A 16,572-nucleotide genomic window follows, 5' to 3' on the forward strand; every position below is an offset into this window, starting at 1 on the left:
GTCAGATCCACAACACCTTCCATGTCTCTTAGTTGCATAAGCGTGTAGTCGATAATTCTACAGTGATTTATTTGGATGATATTCAAGTCAATGAATGCCTGAATTATGTCGAAAGGCCGATTGCGATTCTCGACAGGAAGACCAAGGCTATGCGCAACAAAGTGGTGAACCTGGTGAAGGTGCAATGACAACACCGGAAAGGCTTTGAGTGTACGTAGGAGCCAGAGGATGAGATGAGGGACCACTACCCATACTTGTTTGCAGCAGCGGACTTCGAGGACGAAGTATGATTCAAGTGGAGGAGATTTATAACACCAATGTTCTAGGTATGTTCATATTTAGCTTGATTCTTTAAAAAGTTTGCAAAGTTGGACCCTACGCTGGGCATACGAGATAGGTACGTCAGGCGTATGTCATTAAAAATGATCGTGTGTTTCCTCTCGTACGATGGGCGTACTCATGCAGAGGGTAAACCCTAAATTTTAGGGTTTGGACCCTATTTAAAGGACTTTATGGCCTTAAACCTTTCCTTACCTCCAACCTCCATCTCTCTTAGTCCTCATCTCGAAACCCTAATTATTGTGTGCAATTTTTGAAGCTTTTTAGTGATATTTTGGTGTTCTTGGCGGTAAAGGAAAACCTTTGAAGTTGTAGTGTTGCTCTAAAGCTTTTGGATCTAGATTCTTCTCATCCTTGTGCATCTTCAGGAGGTATAAATTTCAAATCTTGAAGCTTGCATTTCTATATCTTGTTAGGTTGCAAGTTATGACCTTTTTATCCCAAAAATCTTGGTCTCTTGAGTATTGTCTACTCCATACCATTTAAGCTGTCATTTCAAGCATTTTAGAGTGTTTGGTGTCATAAAAATGTAAACTTGGTTCTTGGTATTCATCCATGCAAGAGTTATGGATTTTTAAATGGTTGTATGAGTTAGGGTTTTGGTTTTGGGCTCCTTGTAGCCATGCAAAGGCATAAAGGTTGCAACTTTAAGATTTTAGACGTTTATTATGGTTAGATCTGAAGCTTGGACATTAATTCTTAAAGCATTAAGAAATTAAAAGAGAGTTTGGACTTTCGGGGATTATGCGGGGCGTATTCCTAAGTACGTTGAGTGTAATGGGTTGTGACCCCGTAACCCTTTCGAGATCGAACTGTACAATGAACGTAGTAATGGGTATGCCGGGCGTACTCTCAGAAAACCTTTGGTCCTTGAGCCATTATGGGTTTTTGGCCTTGTCTAGTTGGGACATGTACGGGAAGGGCAAAATGGTCGTTTACACTTATTACGTAAAAGGATGAATTGAACTTTCATTTATGGGGTTAAAATCCCGATTATTAATTAGAATTGGTTTTGGGTTATGATCAGTGTGAGGAGTCGTAGTAGCAGCAACTCGAGTGTATGTTTTAGATATCTTCAGTTGAGGTGAATCTTCTTACCATACTAGTGGGTCGAAGGCACCAATGTCGGGCCTCTGATTTGTATATGTAGGATATATGTGTTCATATGATTGTTACTGATATGATTGTATGAATTATGCATGGAGCCAGTCGGGGCTTGGAGTCATTATGGACTCGAGGTCTATATAGACCCGAGGGTTGATACAGACCTTACACAGCTACTTGCTGTTATATAGGGTTGATACGGACCCAGGGGTTGATACGGACCCGACACAACCACAATATGTTATACTTATGTACTAGTTTATAACCTGTGGGAACCAGGGGTTATAAAATTAATTAAACTTTCATAATAAAAATTTATAATTATAAATCAATTATTTTAAATAAATTATTAATTAAGAGATATATCAAAATTTTAAAGTTATTATAACTTCAAATTTAACATATAATTAGAAAATATAAATTTGAACTTTGAAATGAGTTGTCTAATATCTATATGACACATGACATAATATTAATGAGGAGTTGTATTAGAGTGACACTTGGCAAAATGAGATTAAAACTATTCATTTATTAGAATATGGATTTGTTATGTGTTGTATTTTGGGGAAACTCACTAAGCTTTGTGCTTACAGTTTAAGTTTATGTTTCAGGTACTTATGGATCAAAAGGGAAGAGCCTGGCCTGATAACACATCCACCCGTGTTCAACATTTTTATGATTTTTGAGATTGTAATCTTGATAATTATTTTCACACTGAAATACTTTTGTTAGATTGATATGGATATTTGATGATTTTGATTGACTTAAAAATAAAATTTTTAACGTTACATATAGTCTCCACTCTCACACTCTCCTCCGCCTCTTGGACTGTAGCTAACTCGTTTACCACGTTAAACTCTCTTATGGCCATGTGCTACCACCAATCAACTACTAGGTCCACCAGAGTAGGTCGCCGGTCGCATCTTGACGGTCGTGGGTCAACTCTGTGACTTTACCTGTAGCTGGCCCTCAATCAACAGATCAGTAAACTGGACATGCCTCTCACTGTTTTGTATAATTATTAACCGATATATATATATATATATATATATATATATATATATATATATATATATATATATAGGGCTAGGTTATTTTGTTTATTACATTTATTGTGTGCTAGAATGCACCAATAGGATTTTAGTAAATTAAATAATTATTTAATTAAATAAATATAGATATTAAATGATTTCCATAATTATATGTATATTATATGATATCCATAATTATAATTATCTTTTTATGGAAACTAATTAAATCCGTCATTAATGTCAGCAATAACATTATTTCAGAATGAATTCGCATCTAGGTTTTTATATATGAATTCATATTTTGTTTTATGACTCACTTAAAATACAATAAAATTGCATGGAATATGAAGAACGAGAGTGTATTCTACTAGAATACACCTTCATGCTGCTGGAATACACTCTCATTCTTCTAGATATGAATTCATTCTGAAAGAATATTATTGTTGACATTAATGACGAATTTAAATAGTTTCCATAAAAATGAGTTATAAGTATGGATAGCATTTAATATACATATAATTAATACTAAATTCCTATTGGTGCATTCTAGCACACAATAGATGTGAGAAACATTTGAACCTACCTCTCTCTCTCTCTCTCTATATATATATATATATATATATATATATATATATATATATATATATATATATATATATATATATATATATATATATATATCATGGTTGCATAAATCGCTAATCGGCCGCTAATCGGTGGACTAGCGATTAGGGATTAATCGGCTATGCGGGGATTAATCAGAAGATTAATCGGGGACCATTAATTATTAAGAAAATTATTCAAAAAATTATAAATCTAATCTTAATCCTACAAAAAAAGCGATTAATCGGCAATTAGGGCCGATTAGGTCCGATTATGCCCGATTTTGACCTGCGTTGACCAAACCCGATTAGGTCCGATTAATTCCGACTTTGACCTGTATTGACGAAACCCGACCGATTAGCAATAAATCTTATCGGTGGAGGTCCGATTAGCGATTAATCGCCGATTAATCGGCCGATTAGACCGATTTCTGCAACACTAATATATATATATATATTACTTTAGGCTTTTTTATTCATATATAGTTGGTATCGGAAGAAAGATAAGTAATTGCTCACACACAAAAGAAAGAGTAATTAATATCATCTCTTATTTAAGTTTTTTTTTTAATTTTATCGTGATTCTTTGGTTGTAAATAAATAAATTAGTTTCCCGCCTTTCAATGTGATTCTGTATTTGGAAAGATAAGAAGAGCTTGTTCTTTTAGATGATATGCTAAGACATTGAAGTACATCGCATATCGTCGCAAAACAACTCCTGTATCATGATTCTTTGGTTATATTATATCTAAATGATGTTGTTAATTTATATGTTAATCAATTTCATATGGTTATTTTTTGAATTCTTACTTTTCTAGGAAGAGTATTTTTTATTTTATGCTTACTACATTGAAAAATCAATTTCTTCGTTTTTATTTGTGAATACGTAGACATGTTTTATTTATTTATTTTATTATTATTATTATTATTTTTGATTTGGGTATGGCACAGGTGCTAGTTTTTATAAGCAGGAATAAAGAAATTCTAGACCCGCCAACCCATCATAACCTAATTTTATTTTATAGATCCGTTACTGCCTAAAATTTTAGTACCGCTCAAAATATACGAAATGTTAGTTACAGACGTACCTTTGTCTAAAATGTTATATTTTAAATCATTTTGTGTTGTCTTTTGCTATAAAATTGATTCAATCCAAAATATATCGTTTTTAGACATGGTACGTTAGTTTTGAAAATTTTAAAGCAAAATCATTTCAAAATAAAACACCATTTCAGACACCAATTTTTGTGAATATCCCCTATATTGTTTTCTCTCTATTGAATAACTTGTAACCGATGCCAAGCTCATAATTTTATCCACTCAAATTTTCTTTTAACAAAAGAAATGTGCGTTATTTTTTTTATTGGGTTATTTGACTGGCCATTCAAAAATGTAAACTTTTCAAAAGAAACACCCCACTAAAAATACCGAAAGTTTCAATTGTTATTTGTTTATGCTCTAATACCATTTTTGTCTTCCTTTTTCCCTATTAATTGTTCGTTTATCTTCTAATCAAGTAAACACTATCTTAAATCGTATCAAACAAGAACATAAATAGTATAAAACAATATTCAAATTTTGATTAGTAATTGTTTCTGATTTTGAGAGAATATTCCATGTAATAAAAAGAAAAAGTTGTAGTGGATGAGGCTGGGGTTTGCTTTAAAGCCACCGACAGTGACAATATTGTGGATAATAAAAAAGGGTTACTCTTCATCACTCATCTTCTTTATATTACTGTGTGTAAACTGTAGAGACAGAAGGACATGGACCCTTGAGAGATGGGGAAGCAGGCATGTGGATGAGTGGGGGACACACCCTAACCCTAAAACTTACTTCAATGGAGAAAAATAAAACCCTCAAATTATTGAGTGAATCAAAGTAAAAGAAAGTGACACAAAAAAAGATACAAAGAAAGAAAGAAAACCAAAACCCCTCTTCTTTCTTCTTTCTTCTTTATCTCTCTTTCTCTTTCTCTTTCTCTTTCTCTATCTCTCTCTCTCTCCACACTGTTTTTGAATTTCAGTACCCACATTGCTTACTTACTTTCATCGATCTCCAAAATCAAAGATTACCCATGTGAAAAGATCGATAACTATTCATGGGTTTTGTTTCTTATTAAGTTTCAACCTTTCGATTGTTGTCTTTTCGTCAAAATCAAGTCAAGAAACCAGGTTTTGTTCATGCGGTGTTCTTCATAGACTCTCTCGTGAAAAATTCGTGAGATTTGAAGATGCCTAGACCAGGACCGAGACCTTACGAGTGTGTTCGAAGAGCTTGGCATAGTGATAGACATCAACCCATGAGGGGTTCTCTCATTCAAGAAATCTTTAGGTTTTTTTTTTCTTTCTCTTTATTGAACTTGTTTATGAATGATGAATCTGGTTTTGTTGTTATAAAATCTTATGCACACCAAGTGTTTGTTTAGGATTGTGACTGAGATCCATAGCTCAGCGACAAGGAAGAACAAAGAATGGCAGGATAAGCTACCGATTGTTGTTCTAAAAGCCGAAGAAATCATGTACTCAAAAGCAAATTCCGAGGTAATTCCAATCACACATTTCAAGTGAAAAGACTTTCTTTTTAAGGTTTGATTTCGATTTTGGTTTGTGCGAAAAAGGGAATTTAGGGCACTTTTACTTTGAAATAGACAGAATCTAATTTTTAACTTTTGTGAATTCTAATCTTCTTTTATGTCTTGAATAGGCAGAGTATATGAATCTTGAAACCCTTTGGGAAAGAGCTAATGATGCCATTAACACAATAATTCGGTTGGATGAAAGTACTGAAACTGGGGATTTCTTGCAGCCTTGTATTGAAGGTAACCTCAAATTCATCACTTTTCCTCTTTTCTTGTTATTTTATTTTCATTAAACCATTTAAAATTTGTAAATTCACATACTTATTGTCATAGATTCAAATGGGCATCTCGTAGTTTTGTCAATTTGTCACTTCGGTTTCAACAGAATCTTGAAAAAAAACTTTTGACATTGTGAGCCAAAGAAAATGAACTTTCTTTTGCAAAATTTGAGCATCCCCAATGGGACTCCTTGCAATACTTAATATTATCTAAAATTGTCTCTTTTAAAGTTTTCTGTATCTACCCTAATAAATAAAGATAATTTTGCCAAATGTCAATTTCTTATTGAATTTGACACATGTCATTTTCTTAGAATTTTTTAAAAAAATTTCCACTTGTCATTTTTGTATTTTTTTCATTTTTATTCAACTTCCACCTATTAAATGCCACCTCATAGTAATTAATGTGAATTAATGTATATAGTAAACCTTCCATTTGTGAATTTTTATTTCTATTAATATATTAATGAATTCTATTTATGAATTTATATTAACTAGTTTTATTAGTATAGATTAATTAAGGCAAATTACATGAATGGTCCTTGTGGATTATTCTATTTATTGTTTTTATTTTGAAATTTTACTTTAAAAAATACTTAATTTTTACACATTCATATTCAGCATAATTATTTAAAACATGATAATAATTTTTTATTAGTATAAATTAAATTACTTATTCATCATTTCATTTATATTTATTTCAAAATTTTACTTTAGAAAATACTTAATGTCTACACCTTATATTTAATTTTTTAATCAACCCGTGTAAGACACAGGTCTCTCACCTAGTTATTAAATAAAAAGCTTTTTACATAAGAAGATAGTTATGTGGTTAAAAAAATAATCATAAATACAAAAAGCTTTTGAAGAAACTTTGTTCTATTGGTGGAGCTTTTTCCAAAAAGACGTGTTTTTATATATATAAATATAAATTTAGTGCGAATCTGATGTGACAAAAACAAAAATCTCATCCGATGAGAAATGCATTTTCCGAATGATTATTGCCACTTTTAAAGTCACATATTTTAGTTACTCTTTGTTGGGATAGTTAGATAATTTTATATTTATCTTAATTACTTAATCTTTTTACATCTACTTAGCACCAAAGAACAAAAAAACCAAATTATCCAAATATGATTACTTTATTTAAAATAATTAGAAACTCCTAATCATAATTTGTATAATCAATTAGAATCGATTATTGACACCCCGAAACCCCAAAGTAGTGACATCTAACCTTATTTGTCATAACGGGATTCTATTTATGTGTGGTTTATTGAAATCTTGATGACTCTAATTTATATAAAAAGCAAATATTCCATAAATGGTTATCTTTTTGTGTATTATCTTTGTTAATTTTATTGTTGTAATTATCTTAATAGCGGCTCTTAATCTTGGATGCACACCAATGAGGACATCAAGAAGCCAAAGGAACAATACTTCAACTTATTACCTTAACATCAAGAATCCCGACTCTAATTTCTGCCCTTCAAACAATTTACATAAATCACCCCAAGAAAATCCTATAAAAATCACACAATTCGCTCCTCATTATCCCCAAATCATGAATCCACGTGTCATTAACGTGCCCCCTTTCAATCTAAAACCCCAAATCCCAATTCCCCCAAATGAAACATCTCTCAGAAACAAATTCTCTTTTCAATCTCAACCAAATACCAAATCTCCATCTGTATACCCTCTTTTTTACGGAAATAGTAACGAATTTATGGATCCAAAGATGAATTATTCTGAGATTAAAGAGAATGGAAAATTAGGGTTGTTTCAAAAACCTTCTTTTAGTGAAGAACATGAATGTGATTTGTCTCTAAGGTTAGGTCCTTCAAACATGAAAACCAGTCAACAACAGAGTCGAAATCTTGAAGTGGGTGAGTTTGAAAAGTCAAATCAATGGAGTTTTGAAGGTGAAAAAGTGGATTTGGATGCAAGGATGAGGAAACGGAAGGCTGTGGTTAGTAATCTTTATGAGAATTTACAGTTTTGTTGGCAATAGAAGGTTTCTTCAGCTAACTCTAATGGCGGATTGTAGTTTGCAAGTAGTTATTAAAAACATTATTAGCTTTAGTTGTACATTTAAAAAAGAGAACAAACCCTCTACTTGTAATCCGACTAGCAATCTAGTTTCTTGATTGATGAGATGTTATTTGTCGATCGGTTTTTGATATTCGGAATCATGAAAAGATTCAAACATTTGTGTATATGCGAATGAGACTAAACACTGAAAAGATTAGAGATTGGTGGGGCATGGGGTGATTGGCTTTAACGATGAAGTGGGGGATGGGTTATTTTTGGATATGTTAAATTGTTGGTTGAGTGGGGTACATAAACTGTCGCGTTACACTGAAATTTTCAGAGAGATGGAGATGGATTTTATCATTTTAACACCATTTTTGACTTTATCTGGGGAAAAGGAAAGGAATGATTAAAGGGGTGGACGGGGGTGTGGGTGGGTGATGGGGGGAGGGGGGTGGGGTGGGGGTTCTGAGTGGTGGCTGATGCTTGACCAATCTCTCTTTTTGATTCTGAAATTGTGTAAGTTTGGTGGGTCTACACTTCCCATACACCAACCAAGAAGTGGTTTGTACCTTGTGCAATGAAAGTTGTACGGTTTGGGTTAGCCCATCTTGAAAGTGGGGGGATACTTATGATCTTTGGAGTTTAAAATAGTGTATGTGTTAATTGTGAGTTGATTAGGTGAGGGTATGTGTTAATTGTTGAGCATTTCCTTTTTTTCAGTAGTGTGAGTTGAAGTGAATACTGAAATAGGGTCAAAGCCATTCTTTTAACTCTTAAGTGCTCCAAAAAAATATTCTAAGTCTAGCTTTCTCAAAGACGGTCTAAAAAAATCCGGTCTAGTTACCTAGGTACTTGGAACTAGACCGAGTTTTTTCAAAGTTAGATCCTAATTGGTCAAAGTCAAAGAGTGACGTGCAAATGGCGACACATGAGCTATATTTGGGTTTTGGGCTTGCGAAATCCATATGCATTTGCTAGAATGACTATTTAGGATTCCACTTAAGGCCGACGGGAATGGTGCCACAAGAAGCGCATTCTCTTCTATGCCACGTAGACGCCAGATGGGTTCCATGTCAATTTTACCAAACTTTTGTGTGGTCTTTGCCACACATTAGGTGTGGTGTACCAAAAAAGGAGAGAGAGAGAGAGAGTTTCTCACCGCATGTGGCCAGCCAATTAAGAAAGGAAAGAGGTTGCGGTGGGGAGAAACTGCAAGAGGCTAAACCCCTCCCTAAACCGCACCAAAGGTATGGTGTTCCTCGGTGCGGTTCCGGCTATCTTTCACCCTTGCCGCATGTATAATTACTCACTTTTGATGGCTATACATCTTTAATCATTTTACCCATATATCGGTATGAATACAACATGATCATGATTTCATACCATTTTAATCTTTTTAAAGACAATGAAACGTTGAAATGATCATGATTTCATACCATTTTAATCTTTTTAAAAACAATGAAATATTGAAAGGTTGTTGGTATATGTGTATAATATAACGTACTTATGAATTTTTTTTATATCCTTTTTGGGTCCCACGAAAATAATGTTTTTTTTTAACGGTTGGATGTCTCAACGGAAGCCCTTTGTATATTTGAACGAAGACTCCGAGATCGAAACATCCAATAGGGCAGAGACGACCCCATAAGGATTTCAGGGAGAAATTCCCCACATGAGAAAATTTTTTAAAGAGGGCTTACGGGAGTCGAACTCCCAATCTCCAACCTCATATGAGTATAAATCCATGTCTCTTTCCAACTAGGCCGGAAGACATTGACAAATAATAATGCTTATATGAATAAAGTTTAGTAGTTTGGTACATAAATTTATTTACACTATTTATTTATTATAATTTATTAGATTGAAAATCTATAAATTATTTAGAATTATACCGTTATCGATTGAAACTTTATTAGAAAATTGCAAATGAAAATGTGTAAGAATCATAAAAAAGGCATCAAGTTTAGAGAATTAGAAAAGGTTATGGAAAAGTATATAAATTGTTGTTAAAAACTTGGGATGCGTGGCTAGGTGGTTCATCCATGTCACACCCCCAAATCAGAACGGCGGAAACGTTCGGGGGCGGGGGACGTCATGTACAATATCATAACAATGCACAATAGTAAAACAAACAACAACATCATCCATTGTATTAATAATATAGTTAATACAAGTGTGTTCTGTGTAAAGTTGTAAGACACCAAAAATGTGTAATCAACAAAATAAAGACGAGTCTTGAGTATGATCCGTCTTCTCAAAACCTGGTCATCGGTAACTGTCTACTGCTGACCTGAGAATACAAATTATTTTGAAAGAGTAGATCAGCATTTAAGCTGGTGAGTTCATAAGTATTTTTGTGTCACATGTTTGCATTAGTTTTATGAAAATGTTTGCAAGTGTTTAGATGTAAATGTTTGTATACTTCCTAGAAAATCCTATATTTTCTACTAAAATGGAAAGTAGTCTTCTACCAAGACCCGACTGTTTGTATGTTTGTTTTCTCGTAAAAATGTATGTTTTCCCAAGTTTATGACTATCTTTACTAGAAAAATAGTTTGCATTATCCGGTGTGAGAATATCACTATATGAATGTAATGGGAAAAATGAAGATGTACAGTAGCATTGTATAAAATAACTGCTGAAGTAATAACTACCTTAAAACCAATAAGTTAAATTAAGGTAAAATGTGATGAGGTTATAACCATGCTTGATTGACTAGTATAAACACACGACGATCTAAAGACGTTGAAATGGTATGACATTTGTCACCCGTAGACCTACAGGTCCCACTGTAGCTAGCAACAAGGTGTAGGATGATCAATCCCGTATAGATCTATACACAAACTCACGCTCTCCCTCCAGGAGACTCTGGTTACAAAACGTGACATAACAAGTATATTGCTATGCCATGAAATAGTGGCTCACGTTATTGTTATCTTGTTCTTGTTATATAATATATGCTCTTTTCTGTTCCTGTTATAGTATGTATGTTCCTTTCCTTTCTGTTCTAGTTATAGTATGTATGCTCCTTCCTGTTCTAGTTATAGTATGTATGAACTGACTCATGTATGAACTGACTCATGTAAGTTTCACTGATCTAGAAGTAGTAAGCAGTAATCCTCTAAACTATACCTATTATACTTTACTAGTATGATTGTTTCACTGTTACTGATTTGTAGAAAAGACTCAATTACTAACCATAAGTAACTAAGTTAAGTATGTACCTTAAAAATGGGTTTAATATTCATATATGTATTTAATGAGTATAACTATGATTTAGACGACAGTCGAACTAGTGTTCTTACCCTAAGCCCACAACCAAACAAGGAACAGGAGTCAAGGTATTTAGCAGTAGTCCTAAGTCCGTTAAAGCATACTTATACATAAATACATAGACGAATATGATTTTGATATCAAAGAAGTCTAAAATAGTTCTAAAGAGTTTTAACAAGTTTTTGAGTATAAGAAATCCTTTTGGAATGTTGTTTTCACATGTAAATGGTTAACACAATTTCATTGTGTCCTACTTGTATTCCCCACTAAAAGCATTTAAAAGTGTATTTGTAGGGGTATGAACTCACCTGATATGAGTGAATTAGATGAAGTTCAATATAGGATGTTAAGTATGCCAAGTGAAGTCCCGAGTACAAACGGATCCTATTTAACATATATAGGCATACAATTAGTGTTTATAACAACTAAAGTGTAAGGGTAACAACCTTAGGATCTAGGAAACACTGACAAAGAAGTGTTAGAATCGAAATTACGAGGTTGAATGGTCATCACGGCCAAACTATGAGTATTTCACGCCCTTGGAATGGTTCACGGCCCAAGATCCTAAGAAGGGTTCACGGACGTGTTCTTGAATGTATGAAGGGTTCACGGCCGTGTTCTTGAAGATCTTGAAGAAAAATGATGAATCAATGATAGAATCAAAGGGGTTTCCAAGTATCAACAAGTAAAGGAAGAGATACTTACGTTTTCGAGGTGAAAGGAAACTCTTTTGTGGATGATACTTGAGAGAGAAATGATGAATTCACGGCTGGAAAGTGAGAAGTGAAGAGAAAAATGGCCAAAACTCATATATATGGCATGAGTTCACGACCCAAGATGGGTTCACGGCCGTGAACCTAGTTTGCGGCCGTGAACTACTTTTGAAGATGTTTCCGGCTCGAATGCAACTCACTAAACTCAAGCTAACACTTCCTAACACTCAACCCTTGAGTGTACTAGGCTTAGAAACTCTCAAATAGTATAAAGGTAACAGACCAAAGCTGGTTCTGCTAATCCCTCTACCAATACAAAAGAAGCAGAGTGCTTCTATTGTCATGATAAAGGGCACTAGAAGCGAAGCTGCCCCAAATACTTGCAGGATGTCAAGGATGGGAAGATAAAGCCCACCCATGCAGGTATTTACACTATTCTGTCAAATAACTCATCACATGCTAATTCTTGGGTCCTTGACATAGATTGTGGTTTTCACATTTGTTCTGATATGCAGAGACTAAAAAGAAGTAGGGATGTGGAGCATGGAAAGATGAACCTGATCATGTGATATAACAAAAACAAGAGAAAACTATATTGGCCGAAATCCATGACTGTCTCTTCTGCTAAAAGTTGGATCAGTGATCTCCTGAGAATACATGTAGTTTGAGAGTCAACACAAAGGTTGGTGAGAGTTACAGATTTTCTGCCAACCACAGTAATGATACTTTTAAAAGTTTGAAAAATATTTCTTTTGTAGTTAAAACCATGTTTGAAAATATTCGAAAAAAAAGAGACACCAGATCGGTGGTTTCTATGTAATGAAATCAAGTTATTCTTATAGTGATTCCTATAACCGAGTTATATGACTAGATGTAACCCAATACAATTTTTTCATTAGACGTTGTGGATAAATACTAAAGATAATTATCACCCACTTCGATTGATCCGTCGAGGTTTTAGCTAGCAACCGCAGGTGGGGGTGTCAACCCGTATAGATCTATACATACGTATCTCGCTCTGGGGATTAACGGTTATAGCCGAGAGGGTATACTAAGTGATTAAACTTAGGTAATCGATAGTGTCTCGCTATAAAGTCCATTAACTATGATATACGATAAAGGTTCACTATGAAAGCCGAGTAAGTTCGATATATCCGTAAAAGAGTATATTACTCGCTTAAAAAGGTAGTAAGTTTCTCGAGTGCATGTATAAAGTTTCAAGATATATGTGTTATAACTTATACATATAAATTTTACGTATGTATAAATACATGCATGATATAGGTTTAATAATAATAAAATTTGTAAATGTTTGTGACACAGACTTTATAACATGAATTCTCCCAGGAAAATCATAGCATTATGATATTTTATATTTTCTAGTTCGCAACGTAACATGCTTAACCCACTATAACATAAGTATGTCGCGATAAACGAATATAAGATATAATACTTAGATAAAATATCGTTTATGCTAGATGTGAATTTTCATATGCATTTTTCATAATCGATATACGTGTTTCACAAGTATTTTCCACCAAAATAATAAAAACATTAAAAGGGAGCCGTAAGCACTCACCTTAAATGTGTGAATTCGAGAAATAAGTTCGTTGATATAAAGCATGACGCGAGAAAATGCAACTTGACGCTTTTTGAGTTTACAAAAAACCACCGGGACTATTTTTTCTACCTATTTAACCAAAGGGAAAGTTTTGGTATTATTTAATAAATATAGGAGTGTTTTGTGTAATTAACTAACCATATGGGCTTGATTTGTTAATACTAACGTTAATTGGGACTGATTTTTTAAGCATTTTCCAATGGAGGGGCCTTTCTAATTAAAAGGAAATGGAGTTTGAGGATTGGGACTAAATTTGTAAACAATTTCCATGGGAGGGTGAAATGACTTAATTTGGAATCATGGTTTAAGAAGTATTATTTCCTTCTGTTTACGACTGTATGAACGAGACAAAACCCACAAATGTGTTTTTGGACGAATTTCAAAACGTTAACACATATTGGGTTGTTTTTAATTAAATTGAATAAGTGAGGGACTAATAGTAATTAAATTAAATGGAAGTTTGAATTTCCAGTCTTCCTCTTCTGTTTCATTTACGTATCACTCGTTGGTCATAAAAAAACAAAACCCACGAGACTTAAGGTCTCTCGGTTCCGATCAATTACGAACAAGGTAGCATGAAAAAGAAAGCAACAGTGGTGGTCGTTACCTATGGTAGTGGCAGAAGGTGATGGCTGGTCGGAATTCTCACGGTGGCAGCAACCCAAAAAAAAATGGCAGCGGATGGTTGGAGGTTATTCGGCTGTTTCCTCTTTTTTTGTTCGGTGGCACTCAACAAGGAAGGGAAAGGCAACGACAACAACTGTTGGTGTGAATCCAAACCTGATCAAAACCACATGTTTTATTCAAGTGCATTGCAGTCTTTTGTTAGGAGTGTGACTGAGTAAATAGCCACGTTGGTATTAGAGTTGTTAGTGGGTAAAAGTTGCTGCTTTTTAGACTAAGAAGTTAGAGATTTATGTTATTTAAGATAAATGTAATCGTTGGTTTTAGATGAGAAGAAATAACAAAAGAAGTTTCCCATTTGAAAGTAATATACTAGTGTCAATACAAATTGCTGTTTTGATAGGGTTTCAGGGGTGTGCTTTCGGGTCTTAAGAGGCTGATTTCCAACATTTGGTATCAGAGCATCCAGGTTCACACCTGGTTCTCAGCAAGAAAGAGAGGATGAAAGCAAGAAGTTTGATGATATGAGGATCGATTGATCTGTAGCAAGAAAGTAAGCAGCAAGGATGAATATTGGTTGCATAGCAAAAAATTGGAAAGAAGAAAGCAGAAAGAAGAAAGAAGAAAGAAGAAAGAAGCAACATGTTTGTTGTATGTTAGCAATCAAGAAGCAAGAAAAGCAAGTAGTCTGTAGCAAGTAGCAGACAAGAAAGAAAGCAAGAATGAAAGCAAGCAGTAAGGGTGATCCCGTTTGGTGATCAGAAGGAAGAATGAACGCAAGCAGCAAGAGCGATCTGTTTTGATCGAGGAAGAAAGAAAGAAGCAGGACCAGATGAGAAACTTCAAGACCTGGTTGCACCTAGACCGAAGACCGAAGACCACCAAAGACCAAAGACCAAAGAAGGTAAAGGAGATCGATGGTTTACCTGAGAAAGAGACCGATAGAAAGAAAGAAGTTTGGCAGGAACGGTTTGGATTAAGGGGGAGAATGTTGGTGTTAATCCAAACCTGATAAAAACCACATGTTTTATTCAAGGGCATTTTAGTCTTTTGTTAGGAGTGTGACTGAGTAAATAGCCACGTTGGTATTAGACTTGTTAGTGGGTAAAAGTTGCTGCTTTTTAGAATAAGAAGTTAGAGATTTATGTTATTTAAGATAAATGTAATCGTTGGTTTTAGATGAGAAGAAATAACAAAAGAAGTTTCCAATTTGAAAGTAATATCCTAGTGTCAATACAAATTGCTGTTTTGATAGGTGTTCATGGGTGTGCTTCCGGGTCTTAAAAGGCTTATTTCCAACAACAACAACAATGGACGATGGTGGAGATGTTCAGTGTGGGTTTGATCGATCAAAAAACGGTGGCCAAAGGGTAGTGTTGTGGTGGTTTATGGTGGTGACTCTAAACCAAGACTAGTAAAGGAATAGAAAGTGAGAGAGTGATGGTTTAAGGGCTAGTGATTTATGCTAAAAATGAAGAGACAGTGGTCTCTATTTATAGAGTTGCAAGGTCATAAGCAAGCACTGGATCAAATGCACTAAAGGAATAGGGTAAGGGAAGGAGAGAAGGGGGAGGGGGATTCACATGAACAAGGAATAAATAATGAGGATTTAGATGATCTCTTTCTTTCACCCATCATACATGAAGTTGGTCAAGGCAATAATCCCTATGTAGTCTTCCTTTCCTTAACAAAACCTACTAGAGGTAGGAGTTGTCTTCCAAGTCCATAGGGGTTTATGAGAGAGAGGGAGAGATGGGGACATGAGAGTTAAAGGGAAAGGAGTGCATGGTTGTCAATTTAATGTCCCACACTATAATTTTAAGTATTAAAATAGGTGGTTACACATGTGACATTAAATATGTCACAAAATGGCCTTCTCGATCCACATGTTAATTCCTGACATCTAATAATTTTTCCGAAGGACGCGAATGATAGATTTTAATTCAATGATTCCAAAAACCCGAATGGATTAATTTTTTGAGTTGTAGAACTTCAGGAAATTGCGTTTAAAGATTCGTGTCTAAATATCTGAAAAGTCCGATTTTTTGACTTTTACAAATGTTTTTAATAAAAATATTTTGAGTATGAAATCAAATATTAGACCATAGTATGAGTCCAAAAACACTCTCTGAATTTCCATATGAGGTGTGCAAGTGCCTCAACAGATCAAAACGGTTTATGCAATTCAGGTAAAACTAGTGTTATATTGATTTGGTTTCTTAAAAGAGTCCGATCATTGGGATACCAACTCCGCTTTGGACGTCATTTATATTTCCAGACTCAGGTGAACATGTACTACGAGACTAGAGTGTTTGTTTTGCCCACAAACGCTTGATACGAAATTTTAGTTTTTCAGACGTATTAACTAGGGT

At 34.3% G+C, this 16,572-nt stretch overlaps 1 protein-coding gene across 1 annotated transcript; it reads left to right on the forward strand.

The window, feature by feature from the left end:
* The first annotated feature begins 4,812 nt into the window (after positions 1-4,812).
* Positions 4,813-8,091, forward strand: LOC145117058 (uncharacterized). The gene is made up of 4 exons (XM_079053364.1): positions 4,813-5,410; positions 5,505-5,619; positions 5,783-5,897; positions 7,318-8,091. Exons 1-4 carry the CDS (start codon positions 5,310-5,312, stop codon positions 7,944-7,946), a joined length of 960 nt encoding a protein of 319 aa, XP_078909490.1. The 5' UTR covers positions 4,813-5,309; the 3' UTR covers positions 7,947-8,091.
* Positions 8,092-16,572: the final 8,481 nt, after the last annotated feature.

This window comes from Lactuca virosa, chromosome 5, assembly GCF_052849685.1.
Source record: "Lactuca virosa cultivar CGN04683 chromosome 5, Lactuca_virosa_CGN04683_v6, whole genome shotgun sequence".
In the NCBI taxonomy this organism is placed as follows: Eukaryota; Viridiplantae; Streptophyta; class Magnoliopsida; order Asterales; family Asteraceae; genus Lactuca; species Lactuca virosa.